Raw genomic sequence first — 25,927 nt, 5'->3', positions numbered from 1 at the left:
TATAGTGACTGAGTTATGCTCTGGACAAGCTTTTGGGGACGCCAGCAATAACGCCGACGACAAAAGTCAAGGCGACACAAAAACTGCAGATTAAAATGAAACACATAAATGCCAATGACACTATTCTGTAATTGCATGCACATGAATTATGTATTGAGCAAAACATGGCATTCTCTAACAAAATATTGGTTTGCTTTTTGTAGTATGTTTAGCTATAAAACTGAATATTTATACCTTGTGAAGTGTTGAAATTAGATCCAAAGCTGTAAGGGTTGGACGGTGACTGGGACTGGCTCATCATCTATAGTAAAATATGATAAATGTAAGTCATATGAGCCTTGTCATGACAAAACCAACATAATCGGTTTGCAACCAGATTGGATCCAGACCAGCCTGCGCATCCGCGCAGTCTGATCAGGATCCATGCTGTTCGCTATCAGTTTCTCTACTTGTTATAGGATTGGTAAGCAAACAGCATGGATCCTGATCAGACTGTGCGGATGTGCAGGCTGGTCTGGATGCAGGCTGGTCTCGATCCATGCTGGTCGCAAACCCATTATGTTGGTTTTGTCGTGACGTGGCTCATATAATTATGTTAGATTGTTGCAACATGTTCCAATACAATATTGATCTTACTTGACATAAGTATACAATGTAATTTAGTTTCTAACACCTCGCTATATGTAATGATTAAAGATTATTATTTTCATTGTTGATGAATTTAAAGTAACACTGAAATTTTGCAAAAATATACAAGAACATTCTAGCCACAATGGTGGAAGCCTATTGTTGTTTAGGATCAAGCAAAAAAATGCAGAATCAAACCTGACAGCTTCCTCACTTGAAAACTTTTATTCACAAACAATCAATTGAAAACTTTCATTCACAAACAATCATTCACATGACAGAAAATATGATGACTCATATATGGAATAAAAATTAATACTTAATACTACTCAGCACCATATGTTTACAATGCCATAACAAGTTTTGTAGACATCTCTATTACAGCACAATTCACTCTTTGCTTTTACGCATATGTTTATAAAAAATTATTCAATCATGAAATTTCTGTTGCAAGACAAATGTAAGGAAATTATATATTGAATAAACAGCATCGATTAAATACTTACATCTTTTTCAGGTCTAAATATATTAGAAGATCCAGGAAAAAACATGCTAGTTTCATTGTCTTCCTCTTCACCGAAAAATCCTCCCTGAAATACAAGTCAATCATTTAAAAGGTATTCATAAAACAAAATCCAAATTTCCACTCTTGTTCACTGACATCTTCTATCATATTTGTGTGACACTTTAAACTTATATATTGCTATTTATATACAATCTAACACTTCTCTGTTTATGCTACATAACTATCAGATTCAGTAAACTAAAGTTTTTCACATTTACATTATACAAACTGCCTCAAAACAAAACAAGCACTTCACAGAAAGCAAACACTTTTTGTAATGGCTAATGGAAAAAATGTTTTTATGATAACTTTCTACTATAACTTTTTATAACAACTTTCATGATGATTTTTTATGATAACTTTTTATGATAATCATTTCATGACAACTTTCATGATAATTTTTTATGATAACATTTTATGATAACTATCATACCGACTTTCTCTGTTTAGGGAGTTGTATATTAAATGCCTGTTGTCCTTGTGTAGGTAACTGTTGTTGTTGTTGGCTTGAACTTAATGGACCTGTCATAGTTTTCCGTGACCCAGGCGACAATTCTGATGCAGGCTTTCTTCCCAACCCAAACCTGAAAATGGAAATGAAATGTTCTTAACAAAATCAAAATAATATAATTTCAATAAATGAACATCTAATATATGGTAAGGAATACAAAATTCTAAAAGGGAAGATTAGAACAAATATGTATATCTTTCAGTTGATTTTTTTAAATGGGGAAATCATTGAAAGGCCAATGGTACATGTATCTACTATATACCAAAATAAATCATTTTGAATGTCCTAACCTTGCATAGATATTTTATTTTCCAAACTCTCAAGGATGCCTGTATTTTGATTAAACAAATTGAATTAAGTGACAGGCATCACAGTTACTCCTTCTCAACAATGCCATGCATTATTCCAATGAAATATTCAAACTGTTGTCACAAACTGTTTCCACCAGGAAATTATTCACTACTGAATACTCACAAATGTTGAAACATTCAATTGATCAGAAAAAACAATATATAACATATAAATATACATATAGCATTCAAATATATTTCTATTTAGAACCTTAAATGTTACTAATCTACTAAACTTTAATCTAGATATTAAATGCAGACCCTTAAACCAGAAAATAAATGTTCCTCTAAATCTTTGATACAATTTTAAAGCCCCTGGATATTATACAAACAAAAACATAATCATGCAATTAACCTGCATACCAACAATTAAGCTTTATTGTTGCTCTGACCATCTTGACAAATAGGGAACACACTCTAATGGTGGTAAAAAATAAACAAAACAATAGTAACAGAAACACCCTACATGAAGCTGTATCTTAATCTCTTGAAACATGCTTCTATTATACACTAAGAAATGAAAGAAAAAAACTGTTTGCTAACAAGGGGGATAACTGCAGAAGCAAACACTGGAACTTTTAACAGATTTTAACTTACTGTGTGTTCCATGAAACATCACCCATGTACTTTCTATGTAAGAAAATAATATAGAAATAAATCAACATAACAATATAAATGTAACAGCTTGAAAACATGATAATTAGAGCGGCATAATAGAAATGTTTTCATATGTGATAATTATTTTTTGTCTTTATATAACAAGAAATGTATGCAGGATGTCAAATATACAATCTTGAAATACCATATATACACTAAACACTGTTTCATGCCTTATATATAAGCTCAAACCCTTAGTGTTTCAGAGAAATAGGATTAGATTTTTAAAGTTTTACTTGAAACATTAAGGGAACCTTTCAGATGGGATATCTAGTGGAATATGCTATAAAAATTTCAAAAAGATTTGTGTTTCCATATCTTTGATTTTATTTCTAACAAGAGCTGTCGGTAGGACAGCAACGCTCGACTATCCTAAGTGCTTGATAGTAAAAAAAAAATGCTTGATACAGTTACCTCCTCCTGTTTACAGGTTGGGGTCATGATGGTGAACAAGTGTGCAAAGTTTCAAAGCCATATGTCAATGAACTTTGAAAATATTTGAAGTATTACAAAAACTTTAACATAAATTCTAAGTCGAAAAAGGGGCATAATTCTGTCAAAATGCTTGATAGAGTTACCTCCTCCTGTCTACAAGTTGGGGTCATGATGGTGAACAAGTGTGCAAAGTTTCAAAGCCATATGTCAATGGACTTGGAAAATATTTAAGGTATTACAAAAACTTTAACATAAATTCTAAGTCGAAAAAGGGGCATAATTCTGTGAAAATGCTTGATAGAGTTACCTCCTCCTGTCTACAGGTTGGGGTCATGATGGTGAACAAGTGTGCAAAGTTTCAAAGCCATATGTCAATGGACTTTGAAAATATTTGAGGTATTACAAAAACTAAAAACTTTAACATAAATTCTAAGTCGAAAAAGGGGCATTATTCTGTCAAAATGCTTGATAGAGTTACCTCCTCCTGTCTACAGGTTGGGGTCATGATGGTGAACAAGTGTGCAAAGTTTCAAAGCCATATGTCAATGGACTTTGAAAATATTTGAGGTATTACAAAAACTAAAAACTTTAACATAAATTCTAAGTCGAAAAAGGGGCATTATTCTGTCAAAATGCTTGATAGAGTTACCTTCTCCTGTCTACAGGTTGGGGTCATGATGGTGAACAAGTGTGCAAAGTTTCAAAGCCATATGTCAATGGACTTTGAAAATATTTGAACTATTACAAAAACTTTCACGTAAATTCTAAGTCGAAAAAGGGGCATAATTCTGTCAAAATGCTTGATAAGAGTTACCTCCTCCTGTCTACAGGTTGGGGTCATGATGGTGAACAAGTGTGCAAAGTTTCAAAGCCATATGTCAATGGACTTTGAAAATATTTGAACTATTACAAAAACTTTAACATAAGTGGTTACGCCGACACGGATGCAGACGCCGACGCTCGGGTGACTGCAATAGCTCTACTTATTCTTATCGAATAGTCGAGCTAAAAATACAGTCCAGTCATTGAACCTCATAAATATTATATTTTAATAAAATAACTCCCCCCCCCCCCCCTCACCATCTCCAATAAAAATATTCTGTTGCTAATTTAAATATGTTAAATGATAATTTCTCAAAAGCACCATTTGCTTTCCCAAAAATATGCTCTATCTATCTATCTTCCACTCATGTCAAAGAACAATCTTTCACCTAAGGTACTTTGGTTGATTTTGAAATTTAACATTCTATCAATAACAGACAAGCAAATATATAAAGAATATAACACCAGCGTTCTCTTCTGAAAAAAATGTGTAGAAACTGACCAAACCCAAAGGAAGTACTGTTCTTTAAGAAAACATGTATTGTATGAATAAAATGTCAATACACATTTGTAATGTAACGACTTTTGTAAAATGAATTGTAAAATAAGTAAAATCTACACAAATTTCTGTAGTTCTTAAGTTGAAAATAAATATTTCTATTTGTCAGAAAATTTCTAGTTTAATAAAGCTTTACACTTTTATAAGAATACATGTACATGTATAATATTTAATATACAGAAATATGTTTAAAGGAACTCCACTGAAGTCCAAAAGCCTAAAAACATTAAACTTAGATTAATAGATCAGCTGGGGCACTTAAAACATAAACATATGCAAAAGATAACTGAGAAATATACTCAACTAGAAATGTGTCCATAGGACACGGATGCCCCCACACGCCACTGTTCTGTCAATCTTATGACTCTAGGTCAAATATTTTTTGGACTACTTGTGCCACAAGTTGAAAAATAAAAATCAACAAAGGGCCATAATTCTGTTAAATTTGGTCGCAGCAAAAATTCCTTCCTTTACTACCATCTACACATTAAGGTTGTTCATCCCTGGAAGTTTAAGCAAAATCTGCCATCCGGTTTAAGAGGAGTTGCCTTCACAAACTTTCTACATAGTATATAGTGAAAAAATCAACAAAGGGCCATAATTCTGTTAAATTTCGTCGCAGCAAAAATTCCTTCCTTTACTACCATCTACACATTAAGGTTGTTCATCCCTGGAAGTTTAAGCAAAATCTGCCATCCGGTTTAAGAGGAATTGCGTTCACAAAATTTCTACATAGTATATAGTGAAAAAATCAACAAAGGGCCATAATTCTGTTAAATTTGGTCGCAGCAAAAATTCCTTCCTTTACTACCATCTACACATTAAGGTTGTTCATCCTTCCAACATTAAGGTTGTTTATCCCTGGAAGTTTAAGCAAAATCTGCCATCCGGTTTAAGAGGAGTTGCGTTCACAAAATTTCTACATAGTATATAGTGAAAAAATCAATAAAGGGCAATAATTCTGTTAAATTTCGTCGCAGCAAAAATTCCTTCCTTTACTACCATCTACACATTAAGGTTGTTCATCCCTGGAAGTTTAAGCAAAATCTGATATCCGGTTTAAGAGGAGTTGCGTTCACAAGATTTTGGGACGTACGGACAGACGGACGGACGGACGGACGTACGGACACTCGGACGGACAAGTGCAACGCTATATGCTCCCACTCTGTGGGGGCATAAAAATATATTGAAAATTGTATATTTGTGTTATTATTAGCCCTATTTTAGTGAAAAGCATTGCAAAGCTATTTAATTTTGGGTCATTTTTTACAATTAAAATAACTATTCTGGAAAAACAAGGATAGAGATTTTTGCACACAAGTAATTTGGTTTAGGCCTACATCAAATGCAACATTAATCTTGAAAAAAAATTTCCAGTACTTTCATGACAAAAAAACCAGTGGTGTCCCTTTAAATCATAACAATTAAATGAATAATTTACAAATCAACTATTTGAATAAAGATTAATAAATTCAAAACATTAATATCTGTCAAAGACTTTTATGCATATACTATAATATGATATAAATATTAAAATCACTATCTAAACATAATTATCACCACTATATGAATGTATATTCATCTAAACATTGGATGAGCAACATACAATCATGCAAAGCTCTGCACATTATCCCTTAACCTGATGGCAGCAACAGATTCTACCCTTGTGACCAGTGCAGAACAAGATCCGCTAGAACAGTTGTGCAATCTGATCATGGTCGGCACTATTCCATATTTGTAATCAGTATATACATTTGTATTTTAAAATTTTCACTTAAAAATGATAATAACTGGTTTTGTCAGGACTGAAAGTTTAAGATATTTAGGGTGGTAATGGTTAACAATATATACTGCAGTCAGTGTTGTCATGAGTAGGCAGCTGTAGGACAAAATGACTGTCTCAAACATATTACAAGAGCGATCAGTGATCACATGTGTCGCCTCATGTCATGGCCAATTTCGTGTTGGGACAAGTTTTGTGACAGACTGAGAAGTGATCGGAGTAGTGGCGACATAAATTCCTGTAAAGTTAGGATGAAATTGCCCCAGTAGTTTATGAGGAGTAGTGGGGACAAGTTTGTGACAGAGGTACAGACAGACAGACAGACAGTGCACAACTAGACATGGTACTGATCATTCCTGTAAAGTTTGGATAAAATTGCACCAATAGTTTATGAGGAGTAATCTGGACAAGCTTTTGTGTATCTGGCAACACACAGAAAACTAGAACTGTGTCCAAAGGACACGGATGCCCCCACTGACAACATACATACATATATGGTATATAGTGAAAAAATCAACAAAGGCCCATAATTCTGTTAAATTTGGTCGCAGCAAAAATTCCTTCCTTTAATACCATCTACACATTAAGGTTTGTTCATCCCTGGAAGTTTAAGCAAAATCTGCCTTCCGGTTTAAGAGGAGTTGCGTTCACAAAATTTCTATATGGTATATAGTGAAAAAATAAAAAAAGGGCCATAATTCTGTTAAATTTGGTTGCAGCAAAAATTCCTTCCTTTACTACCATCTACACATTAAGGTTGTTCATCCCTGGAAGTTAAAGCAAAATCTGCCATCCGGTTTAATAGGAGTTGCGTTCACAAAATTTCTACATAGTATTTAGTGAAAAAATCAACAAAGGGCCATAATTCTGTTAAATTTGGTCGCAGCGAAAATTCCTTCCTTTAATACCATCTACACATTAAGGTTGTTCATCCCTGGAAGTTTAAGCAAAATCTGCCATCCGGTTTAAGAGGAGTTGCGTTCACAAGATTTCGGGACATACGGACAGGCGGACGGAGGATGGACGGACAGACAAGTGCAACGCTATATGCTCCCACTTTGTGGGGGCATAAAAACACCTTTTTATCAAAGAACCATAACTCGGACAAAAATCATTCAACCAGAAAACCTGTGCAATATGCTCAAGGACTTGAGCTACAGATCAATCCTGTAAAGATTCATTGAAATTGCATTAGTGGTATAAGAGAAGTAGTCCGGACAAACTTCAAAAATAAAAATTATTAAAGGGTCATAACTCTTACAAAAATCATTGAACCGGAAAATGCTGACAATATGCACAACTAGACTTGGTACTGATCATTCCTGTAAAGTTTGGATGAAATTGCACCAGTAGTTTATGAGGAGTAGTCAGGACAAGTTTTGTGACGGACGGACAGACAGACGACAGAGAAGTGATCCCTATATGTTGCCACTACTCCGTAGAGGCGACACAAAAACCCACCTCAAATTTGGGAAAACACTCTTTGTTGTATGTGATAGAATATTAAATACCACCTCAAGTTCAAAACAGACCATTACAGACCAATTTCAATGGCAACCCTGCAGTGCCTGTATCAAAGATCATTGTAAGACAATCATGTTACATTATAATTACTGTTATTAACAAATTTTATAATCTAAACTTACTTTCAAAAAACACTGAATTATTTTTTTAGCATGCACGAAATTAACCAATTTACATGTCAGAACAAAATTTTAATTTTACATGTTCAGTCTTTATAATTATAATATTCAATACATGTATTGCAGATAATATTCATTACTGGGGAGGGTGGGGTATGGCAATGTGCTTGAAATGAACCAAGTACACTCAGGAGCAATGACAAATTGGGTATATACATTGCAATGGGAAAGAAAACTAAATCTAAAAATATTACATTTGTAGTATTTACTAGAGAATAAAATAATTTACTCTGGATGTGATTTCATGTGATCTGTTAAAATTGTACATTATAATAATGTTGGGGATTCTATGCTTCATAAAGCTCCTGTAAAATATTCTTACAAAGCATAACATTACTTTTGTTGTAGCAATGTAAAAACAAGCAGTTTTTCTTTTAATTGACTAAGTTACAATAATTTGATACCAGACTAACATTCAAGATTGATAAAGCATAATATGTTGTTCAGACAAGATAATGGTTGGATACCAGTATTTGGTACAGAGAGGGTACCAAAATTTGTTTCAAGACAATATACACAGTTTCATTCAGTGCATCAAAATGAATTGAAATATCATAAAATATAACAAAATTTGTATTTAAACACATTTTAAATAATAGCTGTGTTACAATGATGTGTTAAACTGTTTAGCATTAATTTGTTCCTCTGTTTGAAAAATAAAGAAAAATAATTTAAAATGATTCATTTGTGTGTTATAAACTTCACATGGATTCTATAGTTGTAGTAAATGGCAAATAACACAAATAACAAACTATAAAGTGTTGTTTTGGTACCAGCAAAAATAACTGATAAAGTTCAATGGTACCATTTCATTCTAAGTTAAGTATCAAACCCTACCTGAATTCAGTTAACAGTAATAATGCTGCATATGGGTCAAATTCAAAAAAAAAAAAAAAATGATGTGGTAAAAACACTAACCAAAACAAGGAGAAAAACTGAATATAATTAAAAGGGTTGAACCTCCCCCAAAAATAATGTCTCTAAAACATGTTTAACTTAACAAAAAATAACTAATACAAAAGCAAGGGTTAGGAAAACAACATAAATAAATCCAGCACAATGTTGGATAGGGAGTTCAAGCACATATGTTGTTTTCTATACTGAGGTATATAACATGTCATTGAACTAAATAATATCCTAGCAAATACATGCTTGCTAATGAGATGTGTGTATTCCTAATTATCACTCCTGGTCTCAGACCAAAGAGCACAAATGATGCTAAATGAAAATGCACAGACCACCTAAGACACAGCTTAATTAAAAGAGTTTGTATGTGGCTCCCTTTTTATTTTGTTTGTTCTTTTTGTGACTATTATTTTTGTCACAAAGATTTTTTCTAGCCATAGAAGAGCAAAAAAAATTGCAAAACTACTTTTACATGTTGTTCTCAAATAGATATAATTTTCTAATAAGCATAGGCAGTCCAAATACAATGGCAAAAACAAAATGACTACCAACATAATACATTCCTACAAACAATATAACAGGGACAGCAATACTTACTGTGAGTTCCAAGACATTTGGTCCACAGCATATTTTCTGAATATGGAAGTGATTATCAATATTGTAGTTTAATGCTTATTTTCATCAACAGAAGTTTAAATAACACAAATGCATGAGATTCCATACAATACAATATAATACTATACATTCTTTATATTGAGTTATCATGTTCTTACTATGTTTTAAAGATATCATATGCTAAAATTTACTATTAGAAAATATTGATAATTGCTACACAGTCTCTTTGTGAATATAAAAGAAACATGTTTTGTTATCATTGTGTTTTAATTTTTTATTCTACACACTTTAGGTGGTCATCATATGAAAATATAGTGTCATTAAAAAAACAAGAACGTGTTTGTTAAACACAAATGCCCCCAGCTCAGATTCTTGTCAGTAGCAATATTTCAAAAAATGTTTACCCATTCACTCAGTTATGGACAGAAAAATTGCCAAAAAATTGTAAACACAAGTTATATAGCTTGACAAAGCCATGGCATTTTGTAATTGTGAAAAATATAAGTTGCAAAGTCATTGCTCTGACTTGTGAAGTTGAAAAATATTCAACTTGATGCAAGTTATCTTCCTACCAAATATGAAATACATCTGTCAATAAATAAAGGCTGTATGGGCAAAAGAGTAAAAATCTATTTTGAGCACTGGCGACCTTAACCAACCTGGCCCCTAACTCTATCCAAAAGAAGAATACCATGTAAGTTATCTTCCTACCAAATATGAAATACATCTGTCAATAAATAAAAGCTGTATGGGCAAAAGTGTAAAAAATCTATTTTTAACACAAGTGACCTTGACCCACTGATCCCTACCCCAATCAAAAGGATGAATACCATGCAAGTTATCTTCCTACCAAATATAAAATATATCTGTCAATAAATAAAGGCTGTATGAGCAAAAGTGTAAAAATCTATTTTTAGCACTTGTGACCTTGACCCAACTGACCACTAACTCCATCAAAGTTTATGTTTCTATCAATAATAAATAACATCTGTCTATAGAATAAGGTCAATACACCTGTAAAAATGTAAAAATCTATTTTTAACATTGGTGACCTTGACATTGGTAACATTGACCTTGACCCAAATGACCCCTTACTACACCCAAAGAAGGAGGACCTCCCTTGGCATGTTTGTATTAAACAAAGACATCAACTAAAATATAAAGGCTGTATGAGCAAAAATGTTTATATTTATTTTTTAAACCAGTGATCTTGACCTTGACCCTAGGGACCGCTTACTCCACAAAAAATTAGAGGAACATTAAAGGTATCCACCTACTAAATATGAAAGATATCATTAAAGAAATTAAGCAATTAGGAGAAATTTAAGATAAATCCAACTTGCTGAAATAGGTTAACCAGACAAGGCCCTATTTTCAAAGTGAAAAAAGGGAAATAACTGGGAAATATGGATGACACAGTTATATAACTTGGCAATATCATGTACTTTGTATTGATAAGTAAGTGTGGAAATTATAAAGCCATTAGTATAGATAGAACTTAAGATATTTCCAACTTGCCGTTTAAGGTTAACCATTATTCATTTTCTAAGTGCTGAAAAGGGCAATAACTTGGTAAATATGAAAGCCAGAGTTATGTAACTTGCCCAGATCATGTACTTTGTTTTGATTAGTAAGTGTGTAAACTTAGAAGCCATTGGTACAGGTAGAACTTAAGAAAAATCCAACTTGCCGTTCTAGGTTAACCTCGTACGGACCGTCGGACGGACAGACGGACGGACGGTTCAATCACTATATGCCCGGGGACATAAAAAGAGGCAGTTTAGTTTAAGAAAAGATCAACTTTACTTGACCTGTAATAGGGAACGCAGCTTCCCACACATAGTTTACTCATTCCTTTATTCAAACTACACATATTCAGTAAAAATTTCAATGATTGCAATAAATTTCTGTGGTTAAAATATTTTTCTCAAGGACGAGCACAGTATATCTTTAATTTTGTCTGAAATATTTCCCAAAATGATTTATAGAGTTCTAACACTAAAATACATAAAATACTCATAGTTTCTCTCTGTTATACTAGTCAAATAAATAGGCTTGGTTTCTGTCTGTAAGTTTACACTGACAATTTACTGAAACATCTACATATAATTCACTACAAATGATCTTCAGGGCTTGAATAAAGCATTTCAACGACAATATTTCTAAGAATCGCCATGAGAAATTAACATAGATAGCAATTTTCTCCAGAAATTTAAATATACCTGTTTATGTTTATTAGCATATTATACATTGTGTATATAAATATTTCTTGAATGTAACTATTATATCTCATTCTGTTACACCCAAATTGTAAATCAACACAATTAGTGAATCATTAGATTCATTTATAAGTAACTTTAATGTTCATTTTAGAGCTTTGCTAGTATGCCAACCAGAAATAGTCATCAATTTTATTGTAAAATTTTTACTTACTGTGATCCAAATCCTGAGGCCATATTACTGGTTCCCATATTAGGATTTCCGAAAGCAGATGCCACACTCATGTTGGAGAAGCCAGCAACCATGCTGTTAGAGTTTGCAAGACTAGATGCCAAACTATTGGCCATACTTGACATGTTTACCATACTGTTACCATCCATTTGATATTCTGGCCTTTGTGGCACTTAAAAATTTAGATCTTGGAAAATCTGTGGAGATAATTCAAATATTTTTTATAATACTGAAATGAAAATCTAAAGGCATTAAACAGGATACTAACATCAGGTAAGAATCATAGTTCATACACAGGCTGCTGGTACAGACCTAAATATCTGTTTAAACTTTCAGGAAATAATGAGACTGAGTTTTTGTTAAAAGAGTCAAGAGTTAGGCCTGTGCTCAATTCTTTTTTTTTCTTGCAATGAAATTAAAAAATCAAAATTGATAATAACTATTTTTGTAAATTTGATTTTTGAAAAAATTTCAATTTTTGGGAAATTAATATCCTGGCAGAAGATTGGGAGTCAAGGTCAAATATCAAGGAAATGCATCCCCTGGCAAGATATATGGCATGCATGCAAACATACACAAGAGTTCCTAAATTTGGTATTGAATGTCCCAAAATATTTTAATTTTCCAAGCGAGTCTGTGTAACTGTCACTGTGAGCTGCCCAAAAATCTAGTTTGAAGTGTCCTATTACCATTTTAACTATCACATAGCATCCATTGCTAACCATGTTAAGAACAATAATGTCCAATATTAACACATTCAAGAAACAACTGTGACAGTCTTGAAGAAGGTTTAACAGAAAAGGAAATCAGTTATGAAATTTATCATGAGCCAAAATATCATTTATGTTATAGTAATAAAGCAGATATGTGTCCTATGCACTGGACACTTATCCAAAGGTTGCAGTTTTGATGCCATGTTCCACTGCTAAAATACTTATAGTAATGTATTTCTGACCAGACCAGACCTAAAAAACCACAGTTCAATGTATAGTAGCTTTACACCATGCAAACAAAACAATTTTTTTCTTCAAAAAAGTAGTTTGTACTGGGAGGTACTTTGTACCATGTCAGTCTCATAAAAGGTTCACTATAGAACAATTTTTGGAACATTACAAGATTTATTGGTCGGAGACCACCAACCACACATTTTTTCACTTTCTGAACATTTTTCCATACAGATTTCATAATTTTAATGCTTTGGATCTGAACACTTGAAACAGTACAGCTAGGTTCTTCCCCTATCTAACAAACTAGTTTATGTTTATGTTGAAACTTATATCTGAGGCCCATCAAGGAGGGTATCAAAATTATCTAAAGTGTCCACACTACAGTACCATGTGTCCGAATAGATATGTACATAACGCTGATTTAATCCAGATAAACGTTGATTTATTTCAATCCAGATAAAAGCTTTGGTGTTTTAATTTTTTGTTTTTAACAAGATATACAATATTTCAGAAGCAAAAGCTGAAATTTTGGACATATGATATATTCTATAGTTTACTCTGCAAATGATTATAGCTTGAATAGGAGGTCAGTGAAGCCGGCCCGGGCTTTGTGGCTTGCACAGCTATAGACTACATGTGTATATTAAGAAAGAAATCAAATAAAAACTAGAAATGTGTCCATAGGACACAGGTGCCCCCACCGCGCCACTGTTCTGTCAATCTTATGACTCTAGGTCAAATATTTTTTGAAAACTAAAAATCTTTTACTAAGTGACGGGCAAGAACTTTACAAATACTGAATAAATCCACAAGCAAACCCCAAGTTGAAAATTGCAAATTTATACTACTGTAAGTCAAGGGCAATAACTCTAACAAAACTGAAAAAATCCACATGCAAAGTCCCAGGTTCATAGCTTCACAGTGATGTGAATCATTATTCCTGTAATTTAGTGATGTTGATCATTATTCCTGTAAAGTTGGTCGATTCTAACTCAAGCACTCAAGGAACAAATAACAACATAATGAAACAGTTTTTACTAAGTCAAGGGAAATAACTCTACAAATACTGGATAAATCCACAAGCAACCCAAGGTGCAAAACTAAATATGCTGAGCAACCTTCCCATAAGGTTTAATGACTCTATGTCAAATCCTTTTTGAGTTACATGCAACAAAAGTTGAAAATTGCAAATATTTTCTAAGTCAAGGGCAATAACTCTAAAAATGCTAAATATATCCAGACGAAAATACCTACGTGCACAACTACACATGCTGATCAATGTTCCTGTAAAGTTTCATGACTCTACGTTAAATCCTTTTTGAGTTACATGCGACACAAGTTGAAAATTGCAAAATTTTACTAAGTCAAGGGCAATAACTCTAAAAATACTAAAAATATCCAGACAAAAATACCCAGGTGCACAACTAAATATGCTGATCAACATTCCTGTAAAGTTTCATGACTCTATGTCAAATACTTTTTGAGTTACATGCGACACAAGTTGAAAATTGCAAATTTTTACTAAGTCAAGGGCAATAACTCTAAAAATACTAAAAATATCCAGATGAAAATACCCAGGTGCACAACTTCACATGCTGATCAACATTCCTGTAAAGTTTCTTGACTCTAGGTCAAACACTTTTTGAGTTACATGCGACACAAAAGAGAATGGACGGAAGGACAGACGGACAGACGGAAGGATGGATGGACGGACAAGGGTAAATCTAAATGCCCGCCACTAAAGTGGGGGCACAAAAACAGGAATATATACAATTCTAATACCTATCAATGAAATTTTCAGTGTCAGTTCTAGTTGGGTATCCTACATTTTCAATGTAACTCAATGATAATAGGCGGGGTATCATGATAATGGAACAAACTTTTTGTATTAATCATTGAGTGTTTTGCATGACAATGGAAGTGATGCATGAAATACTGAATGACACCTTTAAAATCGTTAATCTTTGCCTAATTTCATATTAATTGCTGTTTTTTCAACCGAACAAATGATTATTTCATCCTAGCTTTATTTTTATTATTGATGATGGGCCAAGTAATAGAAAGAGCATTGAAACACGAGGCTATCTGATTTGTACGAGGGGGCTACGAGTAATTATCAGATTTTTGATGTTCTTTCTCTTTTGTGTCATAGTCAAACATAAAAACACGTTCCCTGTTGTCACAATATGACACCCCGGCAAAAAGGAACCAATGAACAAACATCTGAATATGACACTTCTGTTGCATACCCTTTCTCTGCTGTCACAATACGTAAACCCCAGCAAAAAATGAGCCAATCACTGGGCATGCTCTGGAGTGCGGGTAAATAATACCTGTACTCCAGTTAATGCACTGTGCATGTATATGTATACGATTTAACTCTGACACATTTTCAACAGAAAGGTCCCCAAACTATGATACAAATAGGGTTTACATTCAGGACCACCAGGATAACCAAGAGATTTTGGTTGAAGAACTTATGTTCCACAGGATTCACCCTTGTCCTATAACATAAGAAGTTTCCTTTAGTACTAAGTACACTACAGTAATGAAACATCTAATGTTATAGGACTAGCTTCACTCCTTTCATATGATTACTATGACTTATTTAATTCCTTTTTTCTTTCATTCACACATATATTATAGAATATTGTGCAGACAAAAGTTCAATTAGAGATTACCGTTATTTATTTTGAGTAGAAAAGAAATATCTATAAGAATGTATTCTATTCCATATCTACTTCTAAAATAAAAATTGCTGACCAAAAATTTCTGCTGCTAGCGACTTATGCAAAATTCAAAGCAGGTTTTACTGACCTTTTCAATTCATTCTAAATGAAGGATTTCTAACCTCATAAACAGCTAATGGAAATGAATTTATATAAAATCAATTTTGAGTATAAATGGGCCCCGTAACTTACAAAAATTTACATTGCTTTCTTTTCCGTCAAGAGTACTCTTACTTGCTGAAAAACTGATTTAGTGCATCACAGCGCCCCTATGTTTAAAGTACGACAACTCTTCTGGACGTACTCTCCCTGTATTTGCCGGTCTCATCCGGGAGACTGGCGAATACTCTTATGTATAATGTAGTTGATGAATAAAAAAAAAATAATGTACCGCCTATTTAGATTTAAAAATACCTATATTTCACCCGAAATATTAAGATCGTAGTCATTACCATCAACAGATTACTTATTTCAAAATTGTTTTTGAAGATGTTCTATATCAATGAGGCATTTATTACATATGCAGTACTGATTTTATCTTTTAAAAGATTGGTACACAGGAATTTATATTTCAGATAATCATTGTTTAAAAAAGCTGCATTTTCTCTTCAATTTCCAATCTCATCAATTATCTTGACTTTTTAGAAGTGTTATGAGGTCTGGATCTTATAGAAAAAATGTTAGTGTGAAAAACATTGGTAATAAACATAAATTGGAAATAAGATAAATCCGGACCCATTTGCAAAAGTTCTGAATTATGGCACTTTTTGTTACATTTATTGAATCATTTCTTTCTTATGAGGACATTAGAGCAGGGCCTTTTGAATTTTGTTTGAAAGACCATGATTAAAGTCTGTTAATTGGTTAATCGGAGGGGGATCAATCTACAATTTAAAATGAATTACTTCAAAAACCTCGTCTGACCCACCCGTGTATTTACATTTCTATTAATAAAACATTTACTAACTCATGTTAAAATTGCAGACGAAAGTTTCTGTTGTTATAATGTCACAATATTCGGCAAATCAACATTTCGCTCAAAAAAGAAAAGACAATTTTAAAATGATAAAATAATTCGTAAAAATGGCAAACTTAAATTTTTTCTATAGATTTATAAAGAGTGTAATTAATTGTTTGAATATGTTTGCATTTCATTTCCTGCAAAATTCTCCAGTTCGTTATTCATTGAATATGTTTGCATTGCGAAATTCTCCAGTTCGCTATTTAAATAAATTACGTACATATGCCTTATTTAAGACTGTTTTTGTAAGTGAACAATATCTTAGTGTATTAAGGGACAGTAATTTAAGATCATGCTATACAAAATTTAGAATAAGTGCCCATAGATTGGAAATAGAATGTGGTAGATACAAACATATTCCTATCTCAGAGAGATTATGTAAAATGTGCAATCTAGGGAAAACAGAAGATGAAATTCATTTCATGCCTGAATGTCCTAAATATGACACTTTTAGAAGCATTTACCTTAAAGAATGTGCTGATTTATGTAAAAACTTTCCTACACTCAATTGTAAAGATCAATTTATATTTTTGCTTAGCAATGAAAATGAAAAGTTTATTGAACTTACTGCATCTTATATATGGCAGTGTTATAACATACGGTCACTTAAAATTACAACAACTTAAAAATGCCAAATAATTGTGAGATTATTTTCCAATCTAATAGAAGTATCTTTCCCACATACTAGTGAGGGGTCAAATACATTCAAATATGTGTAAAACAATCATCATGTTAATATGCGTTTACAGGTCAATAGCTGATTGTATAAATAATCATTTTAGTCAAGTACATTTATACAGTACAACAATAATAGAACTTTTATGCATAATAAGTAATTGTAGTTATTTATTAACATCATTAATTAGTCTTTGTCAATGTGCATCTCAAAAGATATTGTGGGTTAGTTATTGTTGAGGTTTTTTACAAATTCTATTTCTTTTATGTGTTGTCATTTAAAATGCCTTTGTTGAATACATATAGTTACTAGTCCTTTGTTAATTGTGTTATCAAATCAGAATTAGCTTATGTTATCTTATTATTGTTTTGTTTATATACATTTAATGTACTGATATTTTATGTAATTGTATGCCTGAGAAGGCCCATGATTGGTAATAAAACATTATTCTATTCTATTCTATTCTATTTATTGTACATATCGCGACCTTTCATTTTTGATAATCAAACAGCCTCATACTGACGAAAAGGCCAAGGAAGTTGCGCTTGCCCTTTCACAAAATCTGATTTTATTTCATAACCTTGGGGCGTCGCGCTTCGGTGCGGACGCCAATAACAGAAAAGGTTGCATTAGAACTTGGAATGTATAATAAAACATGAGGACAATGAAACAATGTTCAACATATTCTTTTCTTCTCAGAGTCATTTGAAATAATATTCATAATTTTTATGTTTCTTTATTATCATTATTATTATTATTATCATTAAAAACTTTATACCTTCAATATATTGCGACTTATGAAAACGCATTGCGATATATTGCCAGATAAAATATTGCGAACTGAATATTACAATTGATTAATTTTATGTTATTATTTTTTTTTTGAAGGCAGGCAAGATCGCTTCGCCACAAGCATCCCACGAATGTAGGTGGGTCACCCGGGGGCAACCTGTGCCTTATCAGAAATTCTTCAGAGATACTACTCTGAGGCCTGTACTTCTACAGGCCCATTATTTTCCTTACTCATTAGTTTAAGGCATGAAGTTATTAAGGTAGTTGATTTATTTATATAAATAAATATTCTCGACAATACAGTAAGTTTTAAAAGGGCACAAATCTGCTTTTAACTTATCTTAAATGTATATACTTTTTATACAAATATAATTTATAATCACTTGCTAATAATTTTTGTAAGCATAAAGTACCAGAGCTAATTCAATGGAAAAATATCTATCTAAGGGAGGTAATAAAACGTACTCAAAACGTTAAGATCTTGACTGTGATGACAGAACAGAGCAGAACAGATACTTTATAACAAATATAAACAATTTTACAATACATATATACAGAGGTGTCGTTTTTAAGCTTAAACTTTAATCATATTAGGCAAATAAGCCCTGTTGTACCAGTTTGGCAGACTGATTTAAGTTGGGAGAGATTGACACCCCCCCCCCCGCCCCATTTCCCTGCAGAAAATTTGGTACAGATAGGCTAACTCCTTGTTCACCATGTACAAGACTGGACATTTAATCAATTTGGGCACAGTTTATAACACTCAATCAAAATTACATGAAGTTAAATTCTCACTACATTAACGTAATCCGACTTACATTATTTCATTTTGTTTCTGAATTTAACCCCCCACCCCTAGAGTACTACCATCCTTAGCCCCATTTTCCATTCCATTTCTGTAATAATACAGTTGATTTCTGTTCTGTATATATAACACCTTGTATTACAATAGAGATTTAACTTTTTTCCAATGATATTTATCATAATGTAGTAACTTGTTTTTTAAACTTGTTAAAGGCATCAATAGCGAATGTTGGGTGAATTAATGGACTCTCATTAGATATCCTCATTAAGCATAGAGTATATACGAACATCAAAGGATCTGTGAACCATTCATTATCTGTAAGTTGTTGTATATAATGTAAGCATAAGCTTCCTTTTATTTCACAGACAAACAAAACAACAAGAACTCTATTTCTATATATATTTATTTAAACTCTTGTAATTTGTCACATTAATATCAAGATCAGCAAGATAATTAACCTAATTAACATTTCTAAATGGAAAATTTCAACATTATACATATATACTGATTTTTCTCACCATAAGATTACAGTATAAAAATAAAATCATTATGTCATAGGTAAAAACATTACTTGTTAAAAATTTAAGCAAAATCATAATTTAATCATTAAAACAAGCTCGTGAAAGTAACTAAAATAGATGGAATAAAAAATTTGATAAAAAAGGTTAAAAGCATATGCTACAATTATTGATAGACATATTTAAATTTGCACGATCTTAAAATAATCAATATAACTTGAAAGTCAACAAGCCTGTTTTTGAGTTACATACCGTTGAATATGAGAATTTTTCTTAGTTCTCCTTTTTTAAAGTGGATTATTCAGAATTTCAAGAGTTAGTCTTTTTTCTTTGAGTCTCCTTGATTTTAATTGCAACAAGAGCTGTCGGTAGGACAGCAACGCTCGACTATTCTTAGTGCTTGATAGTAAAAAAAATGCTTGATAGAGTTACCTCCTCCTGTTTACAGGTTGGGGTCATGATGGTGAACAAGTGTGCAAAGTTTCAAAGCCATATGTCAATGGACTTTGAAAATATTTGAACTATTACAAAAACTTTAACGTAAATTCTAAGTCGAAAAAGGGGCATAATTCTGTCAAAATGCTTGATAGAGTTACCTTCACCTGTTTCCAGGTTGGGGTCATGATGTTGAACAAGTGTGCAAAGTTTCAAAGCCATATGTCAATGGACTTTGAAAATATTTGAACTATTACAAAAACTTTAACGTAAATTCTAAGTCGAAAAAGGGGCATAATTCTGTCAAAATGCTCGATAGAGTTACCTCCTCCTGTCTACAGGTTGGGGTCATGATGGTGAACAAGTGTGCAAAGTTTTAAAGCCATATGTCTATGGACTTTGAAAATATTTCAACTATTACAAAAACTTTAACATAAGTGGTTATGCCGACGCCGACGCTCGGGTGACTGCAATAGCTCTACTTATTCTTATCCAATAGTCAAGCTAAAAAGGGGACACCAATGTTTAATGGAATAACATGAAACTTTGCTCTGTGCCAAAGGACCAAATGTAAAACATAAACAATTAGTAAATTTAAGGTTTGTCCAGCTTACATATAAATTATCTGCCCTTGAAATAAAATGACAGTTAAAATTTCATGTTCAACTTTAGGATCACTCAAAACAAACTCTGTTACCCCATTTTTTCCACTTCATTTTTTTTTTGTTACAACATTTTAAGATCATACAAAGTTTAAATAAATTATATTTTACAGTTTACACTCTGCAAAAATGTCTATATGTAATTATAGCATAAGCCTTGATAATGTTGTTTTCATATATATGTATTATTTACGGAAACAATAAACATTTAAAATATATATACATGTTAGCCACAATAAGCATTAAATAAGATCGCAAAAAAGTAAAGAATAAAAGTGATTTTTGTATGATAAAACTTTACTTTGCATGTTAAAAGTTTATAGACCCAAAGTGAAATCATTTAAGTGATTTGATAAGAAAATAAAAATTTCTAAGAAATGATTAAGTTTATAAATCTTTGTTCATTGAAGATATTTTACTCATTAATAAAATCAAAGCAAAAATAAATAGAAATAATAAAATATTTGTAAAACATGATTTGAGACTTTATATAGAGATAAAACACAATTACCAAAAGTATGAACAAGAATCATTGTAAACTTGCTATCAGACTTTCACAATGAATGATGACAATAAAACATAATAATTGAAATGCCGTTAAAGAAGTTTTGTATGAACAAATTAATTTTAATTGCACTCGGCATCTTGGTTGTAAAAGCAAGAACTTGTATATTTCTAATACTCAAAATGCTTGAATCTGCTTCCTGGAACTAACCAGTACTAGTGCCATATGAAGAAACATTGTTGTGACCCAACCAGGGCTCAAACCCACAAACACCAGGGCAGACACCCAAACCATAAGATCACCGTTCCTCTTAAAAGCCATTTAGGTGTAATTGAAGGTTAATTTTACAGAGATATATAAAATAACATGACAAAATTGTAAAGGAGCAGAAGGGGAAAAAGATAACTGTGTGTAGAGCATATAGGCATATTACATACAAGTGTGTCATGTTTACACGAGTTAACAAGTTGTTGAACTTTGTGTGATTTTTTTTTCAAGCAATATACCACAACTACACAGACAAAGCGCACATTTTGTTTTATAAATATCAATAAAAATATCTGTATGTACAATATACATGTACAGTTATCTATACAAGGAAATCACAAAAAGATTGAAGAAACCCATAAACTGTAATGAACACAGAAAGACTCTAACCATGTCTCTCAATTCTATCTATATAATGTACAAGTAATAATTTTAAATAAAAGATAAACACAAGACTTTATTTGTAAAAATTATCAATTATGCATTTTTTTTTCCAATTAAAAGAAAAAATGAGACTAAAAATTAATGATAAAAAGTGAAAAACAGGAATTTATTTAAACTATTCTAAGATCATTAGCACAAGTTCCATAGATTGTGAAAATTTTCAAGTAAAAATAATAAAACATATGTATGCTTTCATGCGATACAATCATTTTCTGTCTGAACTAACGCAACATTGGTATCTGTAATCTCGTATAAAATGTTATTATATGTTGGAGATCAAAGTGACAGACATAAACTTCAGGGGTTACTGAATATACGATATAAAACACTCACATTCTCCCTTTCATATAAACCTATAATACAAGAATCACTCCTACAACTGCCATTTAATTAATTAGATAAACTTTATACTGAATTATAAGCGACAGATGAGTTCAAGTACTAAGCAGTTTTTAGAGTTTATAAAAGCATGGTTGTGATATGTATATATATATCTCTAGGTTACCAAATATGACAGCTCAATATTATCATGCTGAGATTACCAAGTTTATGCTGAGATAAATATTCCAGGATTACTGAATATATGCCCAGTTAGCTTAAACAATTCTCAGATTAGCAAGAATATTCTTAAATTCTCATTAAGTTCCAATGTTGACATTAAGATTGCCAAAGATATGTCTGGATTGCTAAATATATGCAAAGATTGTCACTGCTCAATGAATGCAAAGACTTTGACTTTGCTGAATATATGTGCATGGTATAACAGAATATGAACAGACTCAGACTGCCATGTTTATGATAAATTATCAATTGTTAACAATCTAAAACACATAAACTGCCAAATATAAGCTTATATTACCAACTATATAAGTTAACTTATCTGTTAAAAATAATCATGATCAGCCTAGATATGGTAATACTACTTAATACACATTACATATCTGCTCATGACTTAAAGTACATAGTATTCAGGGTTAGAATATATTTAGATGCCAAATATCATGATGTCAGATTTCTGCCTTGTTACAAAATGAGCCGCATCATGACAAAACCAACATAGTGCGTTTGCGACCAGCATGGATCCAGACCAGCCTGCACATCCTCACAGTCTGATCAGGATCTATGCTGTTCGCTTACTAATCATATAACAAGTAGAGAAACTGATTGCAAACAGCTTGGATCCTGATCAGACTGCATGGATGCCCAGCTGGTCTGGATCCATGCTGGTCGCAAACACACCATGTTGCTTGTCATGGCGCAGCTCAAATATGTTTGTTGGTTGATCAGTGTATGTTTGTAGACAGCAAAACGTGTTTATTTATTATGACTCACTGAATATGTACATTCATATACTAAAAACAATTAACAGTTATAATATCTACAATAAAATTGAGCAATTTTGCTCCAAGTTTGAGATAAACTAGGTATTTGGTGCTTCATAGAAATGTCACTTTAATGTTAATATGCCTATCCATTATCAATATAACACAGTAGTTTTAGCATCAGTTATACAAAAAGTAACATGCACTTTTTTGCTAATAAACAGTATTAAACTAAATATATAAGTTTTCTTTAGATCATTAATCATCCTGTATGTTGTAATTTAGGTTGTTACCACACTTAAGTGTAATATTATATATGTATATAATTATGCTTCTAAAACAATTTCCAAACATTCTCCCTTTATTAACATGAAATATAAACTCGGTAATATCTTTACCAAAAATGCTTTCTGGAACTTACAATTTTGATAGATCTTCATTTAAGCATTATACCTATGGTATAAAACCATACATAAATTATTGTGTTACAGGATCTACCTGTTTGTTGTAATTGAGGTTATTACCACACTTAAGTTAAATTATATATATGTATATAATTATGCTAATAAAACAATTTTCAAGAATCAAAGAATATGTAAAATATGTACTGCAAATATTTGTGCACGTCATATGTAATCATTAAAATATATGCATTAATTTTTTATTAGAAAATTTGATTTAAACTTTATAGAAAATAAATTTATAATTACCTTCCTTTATTTACATGAAATGTTAAATTCGGTAATATCTTCATAAATAATGCTTTTTGGAACTTACAATATTGATAAATCTTAATTTGAGCATCATATTTATGATATAAAACCATAAAAAATTTGTGTTACAGGATCTTTAAAACACATGAGTATACAATTTTTAAAAATTACAAATTATGAAATATTCACACTCATATAACAATAGCTTCCATTACCAGCATTGGAAACAAGAATTTTGCGATATGTACAATGAAAGTTGAGGAGATATTTTAGAGCTGTCATTGATTCAGTGCAAAGAATATTGATGATACATCAATATCGGCAATATCGCCGATATAGCGATAATTACTATTATTTTCTTATATATAATACTTTTTCATACCTGTTTAAATGATTTTAGTAATGTAAATATGTTGTGTACCTTTGCATGATTTTTTTCTGATTATATTTTGTCATAACTGCTATGAAATGTGTCCATTATGTAACAACAGCTTATTGTTAGACATGGCCATCTGCTTTGTGTATGTTTTTAGTGAAATTTCATTATTTATAGACATTTAAACAATTAATCAAAATAATCAATTTTTCAACCATGTATCGATTATTGATTGACAAGAAAAATATCAATGATACATCGATATTGTCTCTATCGATGACAGCTCTAAGATATTTTCAGATAAGTCTGAAAGACAAATAAATTAACATTACTTCAAATTCTAACTTGTCTAAGTCATTTTTAAAAATATGCACAACAATCTGGCATTGAGTTTCTTAGTTTTTCATATTAGAAAAATAATATAAATGAAACAACATTTTAATTTCTACAAATGTTTCAACAAAAATATGACACATTCTTTAAATGCCACTTTTTAAAGAGAATAAAAAACAAGCACTACTACACAAGAGTGACTGTAAATTTAAACAATAGACATTTGTGCATCTTGAACACATCCATACTGTACCAAATTCTAAACAATAAACACATTACATCAACTTTTTTATATTCTATATAGTCATAACCTATTTAAGTAGCTATACATATTTGATACACTTCTGTCAAAGATGCTTGTATAATTTCTGAAGAATTTTCAAAACTACAGAATTTAACTCAATTCTTATTCAATCACTGAATGGGTATTTTCTGGACCATTTTTACTGAACAATTTTGTCTCATATTATTGCTTTTATATTTTTTGATTCAGTTTTAAGCCAAACAAATACTACAGACAGTGAGTACCCAGAAATCTCATTATACAAGTAATAAATACCAGTAAGTACACAGAAATCTTGGTATACCATTAATTGATATTTTTTTAAGATAACAGCTGAAGAGGAATAGTGTTACAAAATTACAAAGAACATGATTTGTAACTCAAGTTTTAAACAAGAAACATGGCAAGGCCATGAAACCAGGTTTTCAATTATCACCATTGTAGATAAATATGTTGTAGTTGAAATAAAATACAAGCAACAAACAATGTAACTATGTGCAATGTAAATCATGGATAATGAATTTTCTTTTTTTAGTAACTGCTACCTTGACCCTAGGGAGCCAAAAAGCCATCCCAAGTGAGGTCTTTATAAAAACTTGCTTTACATCAAATTTCATAAAATTATCTTATTCTAAACTAGTTATTGACTGGAAACCTATTTTCTATTTTCAGTAACAGTGACCTGACTGGAAACAGATTTTCAATTTTAGCAACAATGACCTTGACCTTGACTTTACAGGACCCAAAAGAAGGTAGATGAGCTGCTGGCATGCAACAACCTAGAGAGTTTCTGTTTTGTAACTAAATCAAGTTTGTTGTGATTAAAAGGATATATTAGACTAATAATAAAATTTTATGGAAAAAACAAAGGGCCATAATTAGGTAAAAACTTATCCAATTACAAAACCCCTACAACATGCATCAGGGCACTTGATGACAAAGCTTCTGTGAAAGTTTGAACAAATTCCCTTAAGAAATGTAGAAGGAGTTGCGCAACAGAAGAAAATGTTCATTATATATTCTGTATAAAGAAAAAAACAAAGTGGCATAATTAGGTAAAAAAATTATCCAATCACAAAACCTCAACAATATGCATCAAGACACTTAATGACAAA

The 25,927-nt window shown here is 31.7% G+C and overlaps 1 protein-coding gene and 1 non-coding gene across 2 annotated transcripts in view; both read right to left on the bottom strand.

Moving 5' to 3' along the window:
* Positions 1 to 15,987, bottom strand: part of LOC132758125 (CCR4-NOT transcription complex subunit 2-like) — a 29,927-nt gene extending 13,940 nt beyond the window's left edge. Inside the window, exons 1-7 of the mRNA XM_060749638.1 lie at positions 15,853 to 15,987; positions 11,967 to 12,181; positions 9,516 to 9,551; positions 2,651 to 2,683; positions 1,626 to 1,776; positions 1,134 to 1,217; positions 222 to 301 (exon numbers count right to left, since the gene is read on the bottom strand). Coding sequence (XP_060605621.1) covers positions 222 to 301; positions 1,134 to 1,217; positions 1,626 to 1,776; positions 2,651 to 2,683; positions 9,516 to 9,551; positions 11,967 to 12,133 — 551 coding nt within the window. The 5' untranslated portion in view covers positions 12,134 to 12,181; positions 15,853 to 15,987. The remainder of the gene's footprint in view (positions 1 to 221; positions 302 to 1,133; positions 1,218 to 1,625; positions 1,777 to 2,650; positions 2,684 to 9,515; positions 9,552 to 11,966; positions 12,182 to 15,852) is intronic.
* A 2,259-nt stretch (positions 15,988 to 18,246) lies between these two features.
* LOC132758126 (U12 minor spliceosomal RNA) lies at positions 18,247 to 18,397 on the bottom strand. Its single transcript, XR_009629541.1, has one exon. It is a non-coding gene; the product is annotated as a U12 minor spliceosomal RNA (small nuclear RNA).
* Between the last annotated feature and the right edge of the window lie 7,530 nt (positions 18,398 to 25,927).

This window comes from Ruditapes philippinarum, unplaced genomic scaffold (genome assembly GCF_026571515.1).
Source record: "Ruditapes philippinarum isolate M1 unplaced genomic scaffold, ASM2657151v2 ctg5563_1_1_1_1, whole genome shotgun sequence".
NCBI lineage: Eukaryota > Metazoa > Mollusca > Bivalvia > Venerida > Veneridae > Ruditapes > Ruditapes philippinarum.
This window is presented reverse-complemented; position numbering and strand designations above follow the sequence as displayed.